Raw genomic sequence first — 20,788 nt, forward strand, 5'->3', positions numbered from 1 at the left:
AAACATACTGAAAGAAAATATGATGAATTACTTTATAGCCCTGAGTTGGGGAAGGCCTGTTTTTTTTTTTTGGCCGAGCCAGATGGCTTGCAGAATCTTTGTTCCCCAACCAGGGATCAAACTCATGCCCCCTGTAGTGGAAGCACAGAGTCCTAACCACTGGACTGCCAGGGAATTCCCTGGAGAAGGCCTCTTTGATAACAACTGAGCTCAACTACCAAAACATATTTGTATAGCAAAACGGACCATAAAGAAAAAGACAAATGACTAATTGGGAAAAAATATCTGCAACTCATAGATCTAATATTCCCAACATAAAAGAATTCTTAGTTATTACGGAAAAGAAAGAAAGAAAGAAGGAAAGAAGGGAGGAAGGAAGGGAGGGAGGGAGGGAGGGAGGAAGGAAGGAAGGGAGGAAGGAAGGAAGGGAGGAAGGAAGGAAGGAAGGAAGGGAGGAAGGAAGGAAGGAAGGAAGGAAGGACAACCCAATAGGAAAATGGGCAAGCAACATAAACAGGCAATCTGAAGAAAAACACGAACAGCTATTAAACATCCGAAGAGATGTTCAACTTCACTTATAATGAGAACAGCAAATTAAAACTACACCCACATACCAATTCTCTCCTAACGACCTGCAAAAAATCTGTAAGTTTAACACACATTCTGCTAGCAAGGTTATAGAGAAACAAGTATTCTCATACATTGCTGGAAGCAGTACAAAAACTGCACAACCCCTATGAAGGAAATCTGGCAGTATCTGCCATAATTACCAATGCATTTTCCCTTTAACTCAACAATTCCATTTCTGGGAATCTCTCTCATAAACTTACACATTTATGAAATAACATAAGTACTAGATTACTCATTGTGGCATTATAACATAATCACAGCAAAAAACTGGAAATAAGCCAAGTATCCAGCAATACTGAACCTCCTGAATAAATGATGACCCAGCCACACAATGAAATACAATGTATCTGTGAAGAAAAATGAAAACAATCTCTGTGCACTGATATGGAGAGCTCTCCAGGACATTTTAAATATCAAAAGCAAAGTGCATCACAGTTTATATGGCAGGCATTTTGTTTAGGAAAGGGAAAGAAAAAATATTTAACTGTATTTGCTTGTAACTGTATAAAAAAACTATCGAAGAATAAGCAAGAAACTAGTAAAAATAAATACTAGGGACTTCCCTGGTGGCGCAGTGGTTAAGAATCTGCCTGCCAATGCAGGGGACACAGGTTCGAGCCCTGGTCTGGGAAGATCCCACATGCCGCAGAGCAACTAAGCCCGTGCGCCACAACTACTGAGCCTGCGCACCAGAGGCTGCGTGCCACAGCTACTGAGCCAGTGTGCCATAACTACAGAAGCCCGTGTGCCTAGAGACCATGCTCGGGAACAAGAGAAGCCACTGCAATGAGAAGCCTGCGCACTGCAACAAAGAGTAGCCCCCACTCGATGCAACTAAAGAAAGCCCCCATGCAGCAACAAAGACCCAACGCAGCCATAAATTAATTAATTAATTAAATACTAGAGTTGGAGGGGGCATGGTAGATAGAGACAAGGTGAAGAAGACTTTTCAGTGTTTATCTTTAGATATCATTTTACTTTTGAGCCACATATATAATTACATATTCAAAACAATTAATTTGAGATTTAAATTTAATATTTCTCAGTATTTAGTGTTTTACATACATTATATCTCATTTAAACCTCACTATGTAAACGAGGTATGATAATAATCTCCACTTTACTCAAACAGCCTAACTGTTACTGCTTGTACAAAACTAGTTAGTAAGTAACAAAGCTGGAATTTAAAACCACAAATATCTTTCCAAACATTGAATTATTTTCAAAGGCAAGCAGTATTGCTTCAAGTTAGTTACATGAAAGTTACCAACAAAATATTAAGCACAGATTTTTTTTTTTTTTTGCGGTATGTGGGCCTCTCACTGTTGTGGCCTCTCCCGTTGTGGAGCACAGGCTCTGGACGTGCAGGCTCAGCGGTCATGGCTCACAGGCCCAGCCACTCCACGGCATGTGGGATCTTCCCAGACCGGGGCACGAACCCGTGTGCCCTGCATTGGCAGGCAGACTCTCAACCACTGCGCCACCAGGGAAGCCCTTAAGCACAGATTTTAACCTACAACACATTAGTATTTATCAACAAGTAATGTGTAAGCATTCTTACTGTAGTATATATAGTCAGCGATATTCCAAAGGGAAAAGTATAGCTAGCCCTAGAAATGGATGTGTACCTAATAACAGATTATAGTTCACAAATGAATTTTGAAAACTTCCTACATTAAAAACTAACTCCTAACCCAATGTCATTTAGGTAACTGATAAGACAGAACAGCTTTAATGTGTATTTACTGTAATACTTTTTTTCCTTTATTTCAGATTGGTGTTTCTAAAGTCTGGAATACAATGTACCCTTTTATCTCTAGTCATACCCAAGTCAATTTTTATTCCCTAACATGAAAATTACTCCTTGAAGTAAATTACCATTAAACAGGCGGGTATCACAGGACAGTATCTGAATTCTTCCTTATGCAAGTAAATGAGTATCTAAATTCTAGATGCCCAATAGGTCCAGGAACTTCCTTTATCATGGCACACATGTACAAAGAAATGAAACTGTGGTTGGAAGTACTTTGCCATTCCCTGGTTTAGACTATCCACGTTTAACGTGATTACTGATATGACTAGATTAAAATTTACCATCTTACTATTTTCTATTTGTTCCATCTATTCTTTCTTTATTCCTCTTTCTCTAACTTCTCTTATGCTGAGGATTGTTTACAAGTCCATTGCATTGCTTCCATAGATTTATTATTTATGCCCTTATTTCAAAATTTTTAGTGGTTGTCCAATACACATTTTTAATTAATCTGAGGGCACCTTCAAATATTATACCATTTCATGTGTAGTACAAGGACTTACAGAAATATTATATTTCCAATTCCTTTCTTCCATCTTTTATGCTATTGTCATATCTTTTATAAATGCTATAAACATATAATACTACTTTTGTCTTAGATAGTCAGTTAACTGTTAGAGCAGGGATGAGCCAACGATAGCCCATGGGCCAACTCTAACCCTCTGCCTGTTTTTAGAAATTGTTTTACTAGAACACAGCCACATTCATTCACTTATATATTTCACAGTACAATGGCAGAGCTGAGTAGACGCAAGAGTGTATGGCTCTTAAAACCTAAAATATTGTCTAGCCCTTTATATAAAAAGTTTGCTGACCTTTATCTCAAATAAATTAAAAATAAGAAATAACTTTTTTTCCATGTCCAGTGGTCTTTATGTAGATGTAAGTTTGTGTAGATCATATTCCTCCTGCTTGAAGAACTTGCTTTAACATTTCTTATACAGTAAATCTGCTGTCAATGAATGCCTAGTTTTTGTTTGGCTAAGAAAAACTATTTCTCCTTCATTTTAAAAACAATTTTCATTGGGGCTTCCCTGGTAGCACAGTGGCTGAGAGTCCGCCTGCCAATGCAGGGGACACGGGTTCGTGTCCCGGTCCGGGAAGATCCCACATGCCGCGGAGCGGCTGGGGCCGTGAGCCATGGCTGCTGAGCCTGCATGTCTGGAGCCTGTGCTCCGCAACAGGAGAGGCCACAACAGTGAGAGGCCCGCGTACCGCAAAAAAACAAAAAACAAACAAAAAAAAAACCCTACTCTAATTACACTTGTTTCTCTATTGTTAAAAAGGATTAATTGAATGGCTAAGTATAAATTTTCTAAGGGAAGAGGGCAGACTTCTACTTTAGATCATATCCTTTAGTAAAATTAAATATGATCATAAGAATTCATCTTCTGTGGCTTGTTGATTATAAGAATAAAATACACATACATATACCACAATTCTCTGTATGTCATTATCATCATCTGGTATTCTACAGTGCATTTGGTTAGAAGTTTTTACTTTGTATGAAACACATGAACATGCACATACCCTCCCTCCTTTGCCCACCCTTCCTCCCCCCGCCATCCCAACTGTCTCTGGTGGCAATTTTAAAACTATAGGAATTCTCCAGCTCAGAATGGACCCAAAATACAGGCTTCTGTTTTAGTTAAATATCTTTTCTGAATCCTGCTGTGCTTCAGGTTCCATCTGGATTTCTCTCCTGTTGTAACATCAGTATTTGCAAGAAAATTTCCTCCAGTAAGCATCTACGGGTCTGCAATGTAAAATCCTATCATAAATAACCACTTTAAGGCAGGTAAAAGTAAAAGTTTATATGTTCATTGCCATCCCTTAATTATTACTATGCTTTAAAAAAATCAGTTAATTTTTTATTCATATATCACAGGCACAAATTTTCCAGTTGCATGCATCAAAAAAAAAATTGTTAATATACTGTCTTCATATAGTAACTAATCCAAAATAGAAAACTATCCTTGCACCACTGAAGTCTCAGGGACAGATGCACTGATTAGAGACTTCAACGGCATAGCTTATGCTGTCTGAAAGGGCTTCTGAGGCAGATGTTCCATCTTATGACTCATTTGATCATTTACTTATATACTAATGTCCACTATATTACATCATTTACATCAGAGCAACCATGCAGTAAAAAAGAAATTCCAAATTTTGTTCCTGCAAACATAAAGTTCCCATTCAGTTTCAGACTGTTTCTGAAAAGAACAAAAAAGTCTTATTTGTGAGTAGTTTTCTGTAGTAATTCATGTAGAGTTTCTGTATACAAACTATTGTCAAGGTGTAGGAAGCCAATTATATTGCAGAAATATACCACTGGCTACCTTGGAAAATGTATTTATACTATACTTTACCTTTATAATATAACTGAATAGTGGCATTCCTACCTAAGCTTTATACAAAATACAAGATAAATTTGCTTTAAGTGAGTAATTTTATTCCATTAGTTCTGAAATCTGTTCACTAAAAAAATGATCTGGATAAAATATTTGTCATTTTAAATAATGTCAATGTATTAGTGCTGTTAACTTATTTTAAAAAATTATAACCAGGACTATTAACAAGACAACAAAAAGGAAATATTCAGATTACTTAAAATCCACTGGTAAAGTTATCTAAGCATCCAGATTGCTGTGTAGAGTTAATGTTACTGTAAGTATAAGAGAAGTTATCTAACAGTCTAAATATTTATTCTAGTATCAATCTTAAGTCTTAATCAAACAGTTATACTTTGTTCTTTTTTAACAGAAGAAAATGAATAAAAATGACTGCAAACACTTTTAACTGGGAATTTAAAAATTAGAACAATACTATTAAAGTGATCATGAATATATCATATCAGAAGTATTAAACTTCATTTGAAAATCAAATCATATGAGAAGGATTATCCACACACGCAGGGTTTTCAACATGTTATCCCTTTATGTAATATTTATTGAAGGCAAATTTTTAAATTGAGAAAAACCTTTAATAATATAACCACCTTATTTGCTATCAAAATGGGGGGAAATTTTTATGAATCTGTCATGTTAAACAGTAGTCAATAGCTACATATAATCAGTAAACAAATTCAGTTCAAGGCAAGAAGAATTAAATCACCGTTTAGTGGTTGCAATTTAGATTATTCTAGCGTGTAATACTTTAATTGTATAAAACAAAGCTGATGTCACAAATACAAAAGAACTTCTTGCAAAGCAAGTACCACAAGTAATTTCTATGCTGCCACTGATGGCTGACAAGTGATGAGCACTTTGTTCAAATGTATACACTAGGCACATAAGACAACAGGTGGCTTATAAAAAGAAAATACTGAAGTGAAGCTCTTAAATTGTTCATAATCAACATTTTTATAATGTTTTGCCAGAATATCTGTTTTAATCTTTGAATAGCCAAAAGGTTTCTTCTACAGGGAAATACAGTATTCCCAACATAAAAAAGACGTTGAACCAGACAAACTAGGATTAATACTGGGCTAAAAGTATTTATATGAGACAGTATATTAATATATTGCCAATGTGTTAATATATTACCAGTGTATTTCATAGTTTAGTAACAGGTTAAAATATTTTCAAAATTTTTAAAAAATCTATTCTTATTAGTTGATATCGGAGTACTATTATTCAGTGCTGGACCAAAACCTCCCCATAAAAGCAAGAAACAAACACCCAAGCTCTTTAGGCCTAATTAGCTATCAGTGTTAGAGGTGTTTTCTCATTGATGGAGAAAAGTGAAACAGATGGCGGTGTCCGAAATGACTAGCATTCCTCACTACCACCACCACCCAACCTAAAAATCTAAACTTTTACTGGAGCACTAGAAGCTATGTTGTTTTTGATGTTGTTTCTTAAAAGAGAATAAGGCAAAGTAGAATGAAATAAAACTTCAAGTTTAAGACATACTCACTACCCCAATTCTGCCACTGCAATGAACTAATCACAGAAAAAGATTTGATTAGGAATGGATTATGATTAAAAGATTTCTCCTACTCCCAAATATTCCTGTACACAAAGGATCCTTATTCGTCTTAAATGATTTTAACTGTTCTAGTTTAAAGAGCAACAACTGGGGATGGAGAGGGTAGACTTAAGTCACTAAAAAATGAGGAAAAAATAAACAGGCAAGTATGATCTACGACATCCCTTATAGTCACATTAATATCAATACAACCAAGGAATACTGAATTATCTCTAAAATTCACATTACAACTGTTTAATTCTAGGATATATATGTAACATCCAATTTATTTACACACAAATATTTACATACAAATATTCATTTGTAGGCTGATATACACAATGTCTATTATTCAAAGCCCTTTCAAATGACCAAGTAGCTGAACATCTGCACATCTGCAGTAAACTTTTGTATGTGATGCTCGCAAAACGAAAATGATAAAGTTGAGTGATAAATTACTTACATGTACCTGGAACAATGGAACTTGAAGAAATCCAGGTTGTATGAACAAAAGATGTAGGTAGATTCATAAAGACTAACGAAGACTTCTGGGCATTTTCAAAGAATTTAGAACAGTGGTTCTCAAAGTGTGGTCCATGGACCCCTGAGGGGTGTGCAAGTTTAAAGCATTATGTCATAATAATAATAAGATGCTATTGGTTTTTCTCACTGTGTTGACATTTGTAGTCGTGGTACAAAATCAATGCTAAGAACTACCAGGATGTTAGCATGAATCAAGGTAGTGATGCCAAACTGTACTAATAATCATTGTTTACTTCACACACACATACAAAAACAGTAATCAAGTTTCACTTAACAATGTCCTTAATGAGAGTAAAAATTATTAATTTTATTAAATCTCAGCTTTGGGTACACATCTTTTTAATATGCTGGGTAAGGACACAGAAGTACACATAAAACACTTCTGCTACATACCAAAGTACAATAGTTGTCACGGAAAAGCATTTGAATTGCCAGCTGAACTAGCCACTTTTTCCATGGAGCACCATTTCTACTCGAAAGAACAACTGACATTCAAACCATGGTTATTTAATCTTTAGTATATGGCAGCCATTTTATTATAAACGATAAAATTCAGGCTTTCAAATTAAAATTAAAATTTTGGAAAACTTGTAACTGCCACCATGACCTTGACAGCTTCCCATTATTTTTTTTTAACATCTTTATTGGAGTATAATTGCTTTACAATGGTGTGTTAGTTTCTGCTTTACAACAAAATGAATCAGTTATATATATACATATGTTCCCATATCTCTTCCCTCTTGCGTCTCCCTCCCTCCCACCCTCCCTATCCCACCCCTCCAGGCGGTCACAAAGCACCGGACAGCTTCCCAATATTTAAAGACTTTTCTTATGAGATCTGTGGCGATATTAACATACGTGATTTTGTGCTGTTGTATAATAAAATGTGTCATAATTTAAAAGATCTGCATCACTCACTGAGAACTGGTATTCTCCAAATGACTCAAGGCATGCATGGGTAGGAGAGTCATTCAAAGTACAAAATAGACCAATGGACTTTAATGTGAGAGAAAAAGAGTCCATTGCTATAGTTGAAGATTCTACATTTCAATTAACTTTTAAGAAATTTCTATTTGTCAAGCTTTGATGTAGTATCAAAGAATAATATTCACAATTATCTGAAATGGTTATTAAAGTACTCTTCCTTTTTCAAACCACATATCTGTATAAGGCCAGATTTTCTTCATCTCACCCAAATCAACATATTGCAAAAAATTAAGTGTACAAGCAAATATAATCCAGCTATCCCCTATTATGCCAGATATTAAAGAGATTTGCAAAATATAAAATAATCCCACTCTTATTAAATATTTTGTTTTAGAAAATATAATTATTTTTCAAAAATATGTTAACATATAATGGGTTTATCACTGTTATTTTAAAATGCATTAAGAAGAAATTTTTTAGTCTTAGTTTAAATTTCTAATATGGTAAATATTGATTGATCTTAACCTACATAAACACAAGTTTTCGGTATATTTAATAATTTTTAAGAATATAAAAGAGTCTTCAGACCAAAAAGTTTGAGAACTGCTGCTTTAGAGGTTATTAATCCCCACTCTTTTAAAGATAATTTTCCACCTTTCCACATGGAGACAAGTGGCTGGAAAAATTGCATTCTTTTTTAAAAAAATGAATTTCTCTAGGGGATATAAAGAGAGATAGCTGAGTGAGAAAGACTACAGCAGTTAGAAAAAGGAACCAGCATTCTTTGGACACTGTGCTGTTTCCAGACCTGGGGCAGGAAATAGAAGAGATAAGCCAGGAACATCCTTCATATCATACCAGATAGCATAAAACTATCAAAGACTACTAGTGTGGTATCAAAAGAGATCCAAAAAGTATCACCAATCGCCTTTAGAGGATGCCAATGAACCATCTCACTATTGTGCCAACTTTATCCTAGGAAAATGCCAATATATCCCATTTTTTTGTATTCCACCCAAATGCCCAAGAGGGGGGAAAAAGCTCAAGTCAGAAAAGTGTTTCAATGGAATTCTTATTTAGTAAAAATAAGATCCTGTAACCTTTAAATACATTTTTTAAAGTCCAGATAAAATACTGATACATTGATGCTAATAAACAGTAAGCATGCACTTTCCAACCGTATTTCCCTTACCATACATAAATCACCTTCAAAGAAACCCACACAAAACATCTATCTTTACGAACCAAGCAAAATCACAACTTCTCTGACTAAACGAGATCTCTCTTTCCCTCTGAACTCTATCCCTAAGAAATGCTTGTGAACCTCAAAGTAATTACCATGAGTACTTTGTTCAAAAACAGAATGTGAAGATTTCCTTGAAATAACTAGGTTCTAAGGCAAAGGAGACTAAAGACTTGAAACATGGGACCATTTATAGTCAATTTAACTAAAAATGTACACAACACATGAGATAATGGTTAAAAGGAAGGGCTTTAGATCAAAGAGCCCAAATTCAACTTCCAGTTCTGCCATTTACTAACCTGAGTTATTTAACCTCTCTAATTGTTTCTCTAGTATGTAAAATGGGAATAGTAGTGCATACTTCAAGTAAACCTTGTGAAAAATTAAATGAGGTAACAGATGTAATAATAAAGCTTTCAGATGCTGCCTATAACATATTAATCCTCAATAAATAAAGCTTCTGGTAATAGTACTTGTAATTCTTCATGTCATGTAAAGGGAAAGAAAGGAGATGACAGGAAAATGCTGGGCAGAACAGTTCCTTCCACCACTGTCAAGGGATATCATCATCAGTCCAGTAAAGATTAGCTACCACTCTGCCTTAGCTGGTATGGGACAGTTATCAAAAATGATAGGAAAATACAATATATAAATATGTACATATATTTTCACAGACACCAGGGTTAAGTATACCATCTGAAATAACATTAACTTTGTTTCCTTCATTTATTTCCTAATAAAATATTACCTAACAAGTCATTTAGTGAAAAAACATAGTGATGCTTATAACATAATCCTTCTATGTAAATACTCAGTCTAAATCTTCTATTTGCAAGTAAAATATGCCAGTCTCCTAATGCCTCTCAAGTCAAACGAAGCAAACTTTAAAATTCTCATCCACGAATTACAATGTTAGCAAAGAAAGGCTGACAGAAAGAACAAAAACGGATTATAACAAAGAAGGATTCAAATTCAAATTCAAATTATAGTCTGGTCTTAATTTACATCAAATTTAACTCAGAGATTAACCACAAAACCCTGCCAAGAAAAGCAAACCAGGTACAAACCAATCCCCTGGTAAATTCCAGTGCGTTCAAGCTCCTCCATTCTCTTCCAACAACTGTTCTCTAGGAACAGTCCCACTCTTGGGGCTTCGCCAACTGTTTTCTTATCAAAGTCACTCAGCTTTTCCCCTTTACTCTCCATAGGGTAAATAGTTACCATGTAATCTTATTTCACTGATTTATGTACACTTTAAGTTGTTCCCAATATACGTTGTACAACGGGTATTTACAGTTGGTTAAATGGGGTATGGTAATCTCTACAAAAAGCAAATTCAAGAAACCCTATTGAAAATCAACATGGCAATGGCTAGCAAGAAATGAAATGTAAAAGAAGTGTATCCTTTGATTCATTAATTTCTCTCCAATAAATATTTCTTAAGCAAATAATACAATAAAGGCAAAAAGACATGAATATTCACTCACTGAGAGTTATCTATCATAGTAGAATAACTGAAAACATATTCGGTATCTAGGAAATGATAAATCATAGATCACTGACAATATTATCCTCTCATTAAAAATTATTAATATTAAAGCTATCGTAAAACAAGAAAAATATTTTATGATATAATTTTAAGCAATAAAATAGCTTTAGGAAGTAAACATAGGGTAGCAATTAAAGTATGGGTTTTGCTAAAAATCTTCACTCTGCCACTCAGTAGCTGTGTGATTTTCCAAAGTTATTTAAACTCCCTGAGACTCAGTTTCCTCATTTCTAAAATGGGCTAATAAGATCTAACTCATAGGGTTCTTGGGAGAATCAAATGAGAGCACTGTAAAGCGCCTCCTCCTAACTCAATAAATTCCTTTCCCTATTACTCAACTGATTCCTTCCTATTAATACAACCATGAGTTTATAAATAGCAGATCATATCTAAATGGTGATTATAATAAGACTGGGGTTCTATATTTAAAATCAAAACCTGCAGTAAAGTTCCTTAATGGGGCTTTATTTTCCTCAGTTCTTTAAAACAAAATATCAACACTTGGTCTGACTGTAACCCTTAATATACCAATGTTTCAATTGTTTTTAAAAATTGTATTCAAAATAATTTTAATTAGTTTTTTCCCAAACATTTTACTCATAATACACAAATCAGAATTCAGTCTGAATATACAAAAATGGAAAAAACAAATTAGGAAAATGGGTGGAGTACATTCAACCCCCTACATTTTCACACTAAAGCTTTATTAAAATGTGAACAATAAATTTAGTTGCGGGTGAGGGAGAACACTATTCTCAGAAAGCTATAAATTAATGTATAACCATTGTTTCAGTTCTATCCATCTGACACCCTGGCATACAAGAGAAGACCTTCACAACTGGCCTAAAGAGAAGGTGGACACAGTTGTCCCTTTCAACTCAGGGAAGGGGGAAGAGGAACAAAACCACCTTCACCTGACCCAACTCTTTACCTATGTGATGTGCAAAATATCTAAACGTCTGGTGGAAAAATGGGGTCTTCTTTAGGTCCCAATGGCAAGAACTGAGTCAGTCAAATCCAGGCCAGCCAGGCAACGTTCCTTCCTCCCTCCTACACTGGGAGCAAGGACAGCAAAGACAGGGTTAGGGTGGGAGGAGAAGATGCACCAGGAAGGAGACGTCACAGACCTGGACAAGATAATTCCAGGTTCACGGGCAGCCTGGGGGTTCTGAGGAGACACCTTGAACTCACCAGTGGAGAGAAGTGGAATCTTCCAGTTCCAAAGGACTAGTGCTGCTACACAACCTACAGCCCTTAGAGGAAGCCCTGCCTTTCCCTCAACTGCCTCGGCTGGCAACCCGTAACCTCAAAATTTTAAGTCACTGATGCAGGAAAACTGTATCAGGTCCACGATGGGTGGTTATGGGTGTCAATGTCAAATCTGCAGAGGGACAAGTTATGAGGCATTTCAAGACTCACACTGTGATAAAAAACAAGTGCTCATCTGATTTCATTCATGCAAGTCAAGTATAACAATGAATACGCTGGTTTTCAAAACCAAATCAGTCTCAAACTTACATTTTTAACTTAACATAATGACAATGTTCTGACAACTAAGAAAAATGTGGTTCAAAATTTAATGTTTAAAAGATCAAGAGACTCTCCAGGACCTTAGAAGTTGCCCTTCCATCCCTGAGTGATTTCAACTCGTTAGTGAGAGAAGAGTTTTAAAAAGAAACCATATAGTTGCTATTTTGAGCAGAGGACAGGAAAGGAGACCTCTAAAACATGTCGGAAAAGACAATCTAGAAAAAAAATGAGAATGCCTCAAGCACCTAAAGTAGATATAAGACCACCATGAATATGAGGATATGTTCAAGCAATTAAATTGTAAACAGCTAGTAGATTACTGCATACAATATTACAATGTATACAATATTACAATGCAAACTAGAAGGAACTGTTTCCTACTGCTGCATTATTTCCACAGTAAACAGAAGTTGATTATTAGAATGCATTGTATATGTAGATGAGAACCACTGCATAATTACTTAACCCATTGAATTTGTACCGAAGAAACAAAGGAAACATATGTTTTTTGGTCAGATTGTTTACTGCAATCCAATACTAGATTAATTTAATAAATACTGCTGAAAAAGAAAATTACAGGACCCAAAGGAAAAAAAAACCATTATTTTAGGATACAATCAAAGACAGCTTTATATTGGCAATTTGTGTTTAGGCAAAAATGCGTGACTCATTTTAAACTCTTAAATGACGTGCTTATGAGGAAGGGGGGAGGTGGTCTCTTGAAAAACAGTAATTTATGTTCATGGTAATTAAAGGTGATTTACAAAACATATAAACACCTAACTTAACCTAAAAGGGGGGATGGCAATTAAATGAAAGCCTTTTCACCTTCTCATTTAGCAGTTCAATAAAGTCGTAGTGCCTTGAGGGTTACAACTAGAAAGGCAACTTAAAACCTGTTTCTTCCATCAATGTTACCTTCATCCCTTTTTAGCAAACACAGGCAACAAAACTATAGGAGCCCTCTGGAATCTTACTGTTAAAGCTCTAACTAAGCAATTTAGGCATACGAAATTTAAACAGATATAGAGTAACTGCAATACAAAACTGAGTGAAGACGCGTCTGCCATTGATAACAAAGGAGAAAGGATAAGGCTTTTATTTTTCCTGGCCAAAAATTCTAACCATCTGCACAGAAATCATCTACATAGATTAATCTTAATTCTATCCCGTAAGAACTTGTCTGCCCAGTTTGAGAAGGGTAAGCCCAAAAGAGAAGTAAAATCAGTCAAGGGCTTAAAATCATCCTGGGGTGTGGGGGAATGACAGACACACTTCCTAAGAATTATAAAACTGCAGAGATCTTTCAAAATAAAAAGAAATGACATCAAAATCGAACTACAATTAGCAATTATTCCCTAAATGGAAATATTCTACTTACTGAAGTAGACTCCTTTTTTTTAAGGAAAATAAACATTGGAAAGTAAATTCAAATAGAAACTAAATTCCTCCCTGTAATCAGGAGAAGAAAATAAGCATATATCCTTTCAGATTTTAAAGAAAAGAAAAGAAATAGAGTGAAATCTGATAAAACCAAAACTGCCTTCTTATTAGAGATGATGGAAAGGGGGTGAGGATAAACACATAATTAACTTACAATTTTATGTGGACTATGGAATGACACTAATTTTTTTCTAAAGCACAAGTTTTTGTACCTAAATTGCATATAATTCAATCTATTTTAAGGGAATACTTTTTGATATCAAGTAGATGGCTACTGATTATATCTCAAACAACAATGGGCTGGCATGGCTAGCAAGGGTTTCCCTTTGCTTTGACAAATTAACAAAGGAATTTTGTTTAGAGGACTGCACTGGGCATATTAAAACAACTGGTGTAAAGACAATAAAAATGTTAAGAATCTATTTAGAAGACTATGCTTCTTTTCCTATTATCATTCTTACTCTTGGGGGGAAAAAAACCCAGATGAAATGAAATACTGAGCTCTCAATGAGCTCTCAAGGACCTTAACTCAATATTTTCATCGTTCAAAGCCCAGCTCAGGTTAGGGGGCCAATTCCTGGCTCTACCTGGCAAGGGCACAGATAAAGCTCCCACAACCTCCCAGGGTAGAAGGAGGAAGCTGGATAATATCGCCTTACCAAGAATACATGGAATGGGGGAAGAGATACCTGCACAAAAAGGAATTAGTTTGTTATTAGAACAAAAAGGTATAAAGGCAGTCCTGACTTCCCCACAGCCTCCTCTTCTCCCCTCAACACACACACACACACACACACACACACACACACACACACACACTTTCACTACATAACACTAAGGTATCTTAGAAATGCACATTTTTTTTCTTACCCAAAATGTATTCACTTAAAGGTGACAGAGACAGTAGGATTTGTGGAAAACAGGAAAGAAAAAGGGAGTAATGGAATGTGGAATTAGTATATAATGTAAACAAAATAAAATAAAACTGGAAAATCTTAGGTATTTTTATTCTATGAAATTCTTTCATTTTGTTTCCCTTCTAAATTACTTACAGGGGTTTTTTGTCTGCTAAAGATTCAAACAGAGAAAAATATTTTTGAAAATAATCAAAATTAATTTTCAGAACTACATTATCTTTCTTTTCTTTCAAAATAAAACCAGGCTTACAGGCTATTTTTCTAATTACAAAATAATACCTGGCCAGAATATATTTAGTTTGAGAACATTTGTGACAACAGAAAGGCAGGAAAAAAAGCAGTGAAAATTACTTATATTCCCTCTAACAAAATGTAACTATTGCTAGCATTTTTGCATATATTTTTGCAGATTTTCTATGTGTTGTATTTTACTAAAAATAAGATCACATTATAAATGTTCTTTCGCAGTCTTATGTCTGCATGTAATAATATATGGTGATGGTATTTTCATTCAATGACCACAGAGTTACATTAACATTTTTAAAGACTGCAAAATATTATGCAGTATAGATGTTGTATAAATTATTTTTCTAACATCTTTATTGGAGTATAATTGCTTTACAATGGTGTGTTAGTTTCTGCTTTCTAACAAAGTGAATCAGCTATACGTGTACATATATTCCCACATCTCCTCCCTCTTGCGTCTCCCTCCCACCCTCCCTATCCCACCCCTCTAGGTGGTCACAAAGCACCAAGCTGATCTCCCTGTGAAACGCAGGTATTTTTATGGCAGAACAGACCATACAAATATAATGTGTGGGAGCTCTCAATGAAGTACTTCTTTAACAACAGAACCCACTAATTTAGTTACCTCAGAGTAAAATTCTTAACTAAATCATCCTGGCAGAACTAATTTGATTAGCCCAGCTTAAAAATCAAACATTTTAGAGAGATGGCAGAAGATCACTGACAACTCCTGAATCACAGCATTCTAAGCCAAAGCCCTCTTCTCCTTAATTTAATACAGAACTCCTGAGAATTTTACTTGAATCATTTGTGCATACCTTACATTGGTATTTAAATAAGAAAATTCCTCACGTTTTAAGAATCAGAGTAATACATGTTCAGTTTTTAAAAAGCCAAGGATCTAAAAAGGAAAGTCACCCACCTCTCTCTCCATCCCAATTCTATTCTCCCAAAAACCTATGAACAGTTTGATGTATCTCTTCAAATTTCTTTCTATGAATATAGTGTAGAGCTGAGCTATCTAATACTATAGGCACTAGCCACATGAGGCTATAAAATACTTGAAATGTGGCTAGTCCAAACGGAGATGTGCTCTAAGTATAAATTACACACCAGATTTCAAAGACATGGCACCAAAAATATATCAATAATTTTTCATATTGACTACATGCTGAAATAATATTTTTGATAGATTAAATATATGTTATTAAAGTTAATTTCACTTTTTACTTTTTTAATGTAGCTATCAGAAAATTTTAATTAGATACGTAGCTCACATTATATTTCTATTGGTCAGCACTGGTACAAAGGCTAATGGTGCAGGTTTTGGAGTCAGACTTGCCTTACTGAGTACTACTCCCAACTATACCATCTACCAGCTATGTAACCTTGGACAGATGTTCTAACCCCTCTGTACCTACTTCTGACTTGTTCTGAGAATTGAATGAAATTCCTCACAAAAACCACTTAGCACAGAGCCTGGCACATAGTAAGTACTTAATAATATTTCCTGGCAATAAAAGAATAAAACTATAACCTAATTCTTTTAAAATCACTATACAGTACCTGTCTCTTCAGAAAAGTCTCCAGTTATACCTGTAGGTCACTACTGTGTAGAGCAGGTAGTCTCTGAAAAACAATGTATACCAAGCACTTGAATTTTCTTTCTCTCTCTTTCACACACACACACACACACACACACACACACACACACACACAAATACATGGATCTTGAACATGTTTACTATATAGATCCTAAACGCTTTTTTTTTTTTGGCCGCACCGCGCAGCATGCAGGATCTCACTTCCCCCACCAGGATTTGAACCCACGCCCCTTGCAGTGGAAGCAGAGTCTTAACCACCAGACGACCAGGGAAGTCCCACAGATCCTAAACATTTAGATCTAAAAATGTACAAAAGCAGTGTGGTATGGTGAAAACCTGGAAAGAAAAAAGGACTTAAAGAAGAAAGATGGGGGAGTTCCCTGGCATCCCAGTGGTTAGGGCTCGGCGCTTTCACTGCTGGGTCCGGGTTCTATCTCTGGTGGGGGAACCAAGATCCCAGAAGCCACGCCGCTCGGCCAAATAAAGAGAGAGAATAAGGATGGACTCTATGCGCAGTATACTAGCTATGTACCCTAGCAAAACTGCTTAGCCTCTCTCTCTCAGTATCCTCATCTGTACAGCTGGGATAACACCAATCCTGCAGAATTGTTAAGATTAAATAGAATAATATATTAGAAAGAATCGACCATAGTACCTAATTCATACTAGGTACTTAATAATCACATCTCTTCTTCTGGAAATCAAAATAAAATGCCAAAACAATTCAGACAGGCTAATAATGTTAATGCTGAAGTGCTTGCCATGCCATAACTGCCTGTTCATACCCTGAAGAGGTAGTTTAAAAACATCCTGGCTGTATAGTCATCCCAGGTTCCCTACATTTTATCCCTTTAACAAGCAACTGGAGAACAGAACTCTGGAAAGAACAGGGCACCACATACCCCATCCTCCCATCATCACTACCAACATAATACACGCACACGCAAACACATACCAATTTAGCTGAAAATAATCAAGTTGTATTTGAAATTTTGTTTCCTATAACTATAAATGATTACATACTTTATAATTAGCAGTTCTATAAATCTGGACCTCCTATATGTTTCTAAATTGGGAACAAAACTGTCCCATACCTCAGAAAACAGAACCTTTGTTTCCAGTCTACAAGGTCTTATCTCTAAGTAGCTGCTGAGAAACTAACAAGTTTTATCTATAAACAGCTTGACAGTAGGTGCAAGGATAGAGCCAAAGGTGCTGTCCTTCAGATAACACACAAACACCTTAGCTTCCTATTGAAAAATCACTTCAAAACTTCTAATGCCAGCTTTAAAAAGCTAAGGATTCAGTGAAATCAATAGCCTCGTCATGTTCAAAGCTTTAAAAATTTAACAATAGGAAGTTACATTGCTTCTAAAACAAGTCATACGGCTCACAAAACCCTAGAGAAAAAATTAATCATTTTTCTAAATAGAAAACCTGTTACAAGTTACTGCATGTATATGAATTTTAAAAGAATTTGCTTCCCATAATATTGTCACTGTTTCCCTATGCTGTACTGAATCTCTGGCAAACAGTTTTATTTGAAGAGACTCCTGTTTATGCGAGATGTAAGAAAAGTCTATCCCTTCTTCACAAAGTCTCTCAAATTTGCTTTCCCTTCAACTGCCACTGACAGTTTTCTGAAATCCAGTCCTCATTACTTCCTTCATGAAATACTACAAAAACCTCCTGGCAGTTCTTTTTGCCCCAAACTTCTTCCCACTAAAATCTGTCCAGAATGTGTTCATACATAGTAGATAGAGCATCAACTCTGTTAACTAAGTGACATAATCCTGCATATTATCCATGAAGTGGATAAAATCCAAATTTCTAACTTAACAAAACTACAAATTATCAATATCGATATACCCAATAGGGATGAATCTCACAGACATTATGACGAGACAAAGGGGGAAGGCACAAAAGAATACAGAATGTGCGATTACATTTATAAGAAGTTCAAGAATAAGCAAAACTAATCAATGATGATATAAGTCAGAACAGTGATTACCCTGAGTGGGGAACTGACTGGGAAGAGTGACAGAAATGTTCTCTACCTTGATCTATGTGGTCGTTACACAAGTGTATATACATGTACAAATGCATCCAGCTATGCACTTCAGATTTGTGAATTTTATACTTTACTGTATCTATTTTCTATCTCAAAAAAATAATGGAAAATCAACTAGAAGAAAACAGTTGTGAATATTTACCTGATTATGAGAAGGATAAGAACTTTCTAAGTATAAAGGTAATAGAAGAAATCAAAGGAAAAGACTGATAAAAGTATTTTCACGAAGATGACACATATAATATATCCCCATGTGTCTGCATTGTATGAACAAACTCTAGAACAGAGATCAGCGAGCTAAGGCTTGTGCCCTATTTTTGTATGACCTTAGAGCTAAGAATGATTGTTACACTTTTTGAAGTGCTGCAAACACACACAGACACAAAGAACATGCAACAGAGCAAAATGTTTACTATCTGCCCCACTAAAGAAAAAAATTCCCCAAGCTTTGCTCTAAAAAAATAACACAAGAAACTAATAAATGCCTCACTTATAAAGGCAAGACAGAGGAATCAGAATGTGAGTAGGAAAAAGATTTCTCAATGTATACCCCAATGTTACATCAATTTTCTTTTTGAACCATGTAAATGTTTTACCTATTCCAATATATGACCTGTCTAAAATTATTCAAAAAATAAAAAAATTAAAACACTATTATCCCCTTGGAGATAAAGGAGGAGAATTTGGATGTATCTGATAGAATTCTAAGTGTATATACCCATTGGCCTAGTAATTACACTTCTAGGCATCTCTTAGAGAAATACCCAGACATGTACCAAAAACAAACCAAAAACCTGTATAAGAATTCCATTAGCAACATTCTCTGTTAAAAAAAAAAAAAGTCAGAAATGATAATGCCCATACATTATGCTAAGTGAAATAAGTCAAAGAAAGACAAATATTGTATGATCTCACTTACATGTGGAATCTAAAAAAGCCAAACTCAAAGAAACAGAGAGAGTAGATTGGTGGCTACAGAGAGTAGACCCCAGGGGCTGGGGTGGGGGAAATGGGGAGATGCTGGTCAAAGGGTACAAACTTCCAGTCACAAGATGCCTAAGTTCTGGTATCTAATGTAAAGCATGGTGACTATAGTTAACAATACTCTATTGCATGCTTGAAAGATGCTAAATGAATAATCTTAAATGTTCTCAACACACACAAAAAATGTTAATTATGTGATGTGATGGATGTGTTAACTAACCGTACTGTGGTAATCATTTCACAATATATACATATATCAAATCATCACGTTGACAATGTTATATGTCAATTATATCTCAATAAAGCTGGGAAAATAAATAAATAAATGCCCACAAATAGGAAGTACTAATTCAATAAACTCTGGTACTTTCATACTGTGGACAATGGTGCAGCAGTTAAAAAATAATAAAGCAGGGGGCTTCCCTGGTGGCGCAGTGGTTGAGAGTCCGCCTGCCAATGCGGGGGACGCGGGTTTGTGCCCCAGTCCAGAAGGATCCCACATGCCGCGGAGCAGCTAGGCCCGTGAGCCATGGCCGCTGAGTCTGTGCGTCTGGAGGCTGTGCTCCGCAATGGGAGAGGCCACAACAGTGAGGGGCCCGCGTACCGCAAAAAATTAAAAAATAATTAAATAATGAAGCATGAAATAAGCCAGTCACAATAGGATAAATATTGTATGATTCCATTTATATGAGGTACCTAGAGTAGTCAAATTCAGAGACAGAAAGTAGAACAGTGGCTGACAGGGGCTGGGGGAAGAAGGAATTGGAAGTTACAGTTTAATAGGTACAGAGTTTCAATTTGGGAAAATGAAAAAGTTCTGGAGATGGATGGTGGTGATGGGTGCACAACATGTGAATGTACTTAACATCACTGAACTGTACACTCAAAAATGGTTAAAACTGCAAATTTTATGTTATGAACACTTTACCACAATTTTTTAAAATTTATAATTAAAAAAATGTAGAAATTAAAAATCTAAGTTCACAAGAAAAACAATGAAGCAGCATTAAAAATAACAGTCTATATGCACTCACACAGAATGATCGTTTATTTAAACTCCAAAATAATTCTTTAAGTACAGTATTACAATTCCCATTTTACATGAGAAAACTGAGGTTCAAAGACAAGGTGTTACTTTTTCACAGTTACACAGCTAGAAAGTAAGAACTGACAGTTACACTCAGGTTTGATTCTAAAACCCACATTCGTTCCACTTTACTCTAGGCACTAGACTGAAATGGCAGAAAAATAAAATAGTTGCTTTATGCTAACATGATTCCGATTTATTTTCCCTTTCATTATTATCTTTAATGTAATTT

At 35.4% G+C, this 20,788-nt stretch overlaps 1 protein-coding gene across 2 annotated transcripts in view; it reads right to left on the reverse strand.

The window, feature by feature from the left end:
• OLA1 (Obg like ATPase 1) overlaps positions 1-20,788 on the reverse strand; it is a 165,190-nt gene that overhangs the window by 109,930 nt on the left and 34,472 nt on the right. Inside the window, exon 5 of one of the 2 annotated variants that reach the window (XM_082841291.1) lies at positions 6,876-7,016. The exons of the other annotated variant lie outside the window; for it this stretch is intronic. Coding sequence (XP_082697417.1) covers positions 6,876-7,016 — 141 coding nt within the window. The remainder of the gene's footprint in view (positions 1-6,875; positions 7,017-20,788) is intronic. 2 annotated transcript variants of the gene reach the window in all.

This window comes from Leucopleurus acutus (assembly GCF_964270905.1).
Source record: "Leucopleurus acutus genome assembly, chromosome: 6".
Lineage (NCBI taxonomy): Eukaryota > Metazoa > Chordata > Mammalia > Artiodactyla > Delphinidae > Leucopleurus > Leucopleurus acutus.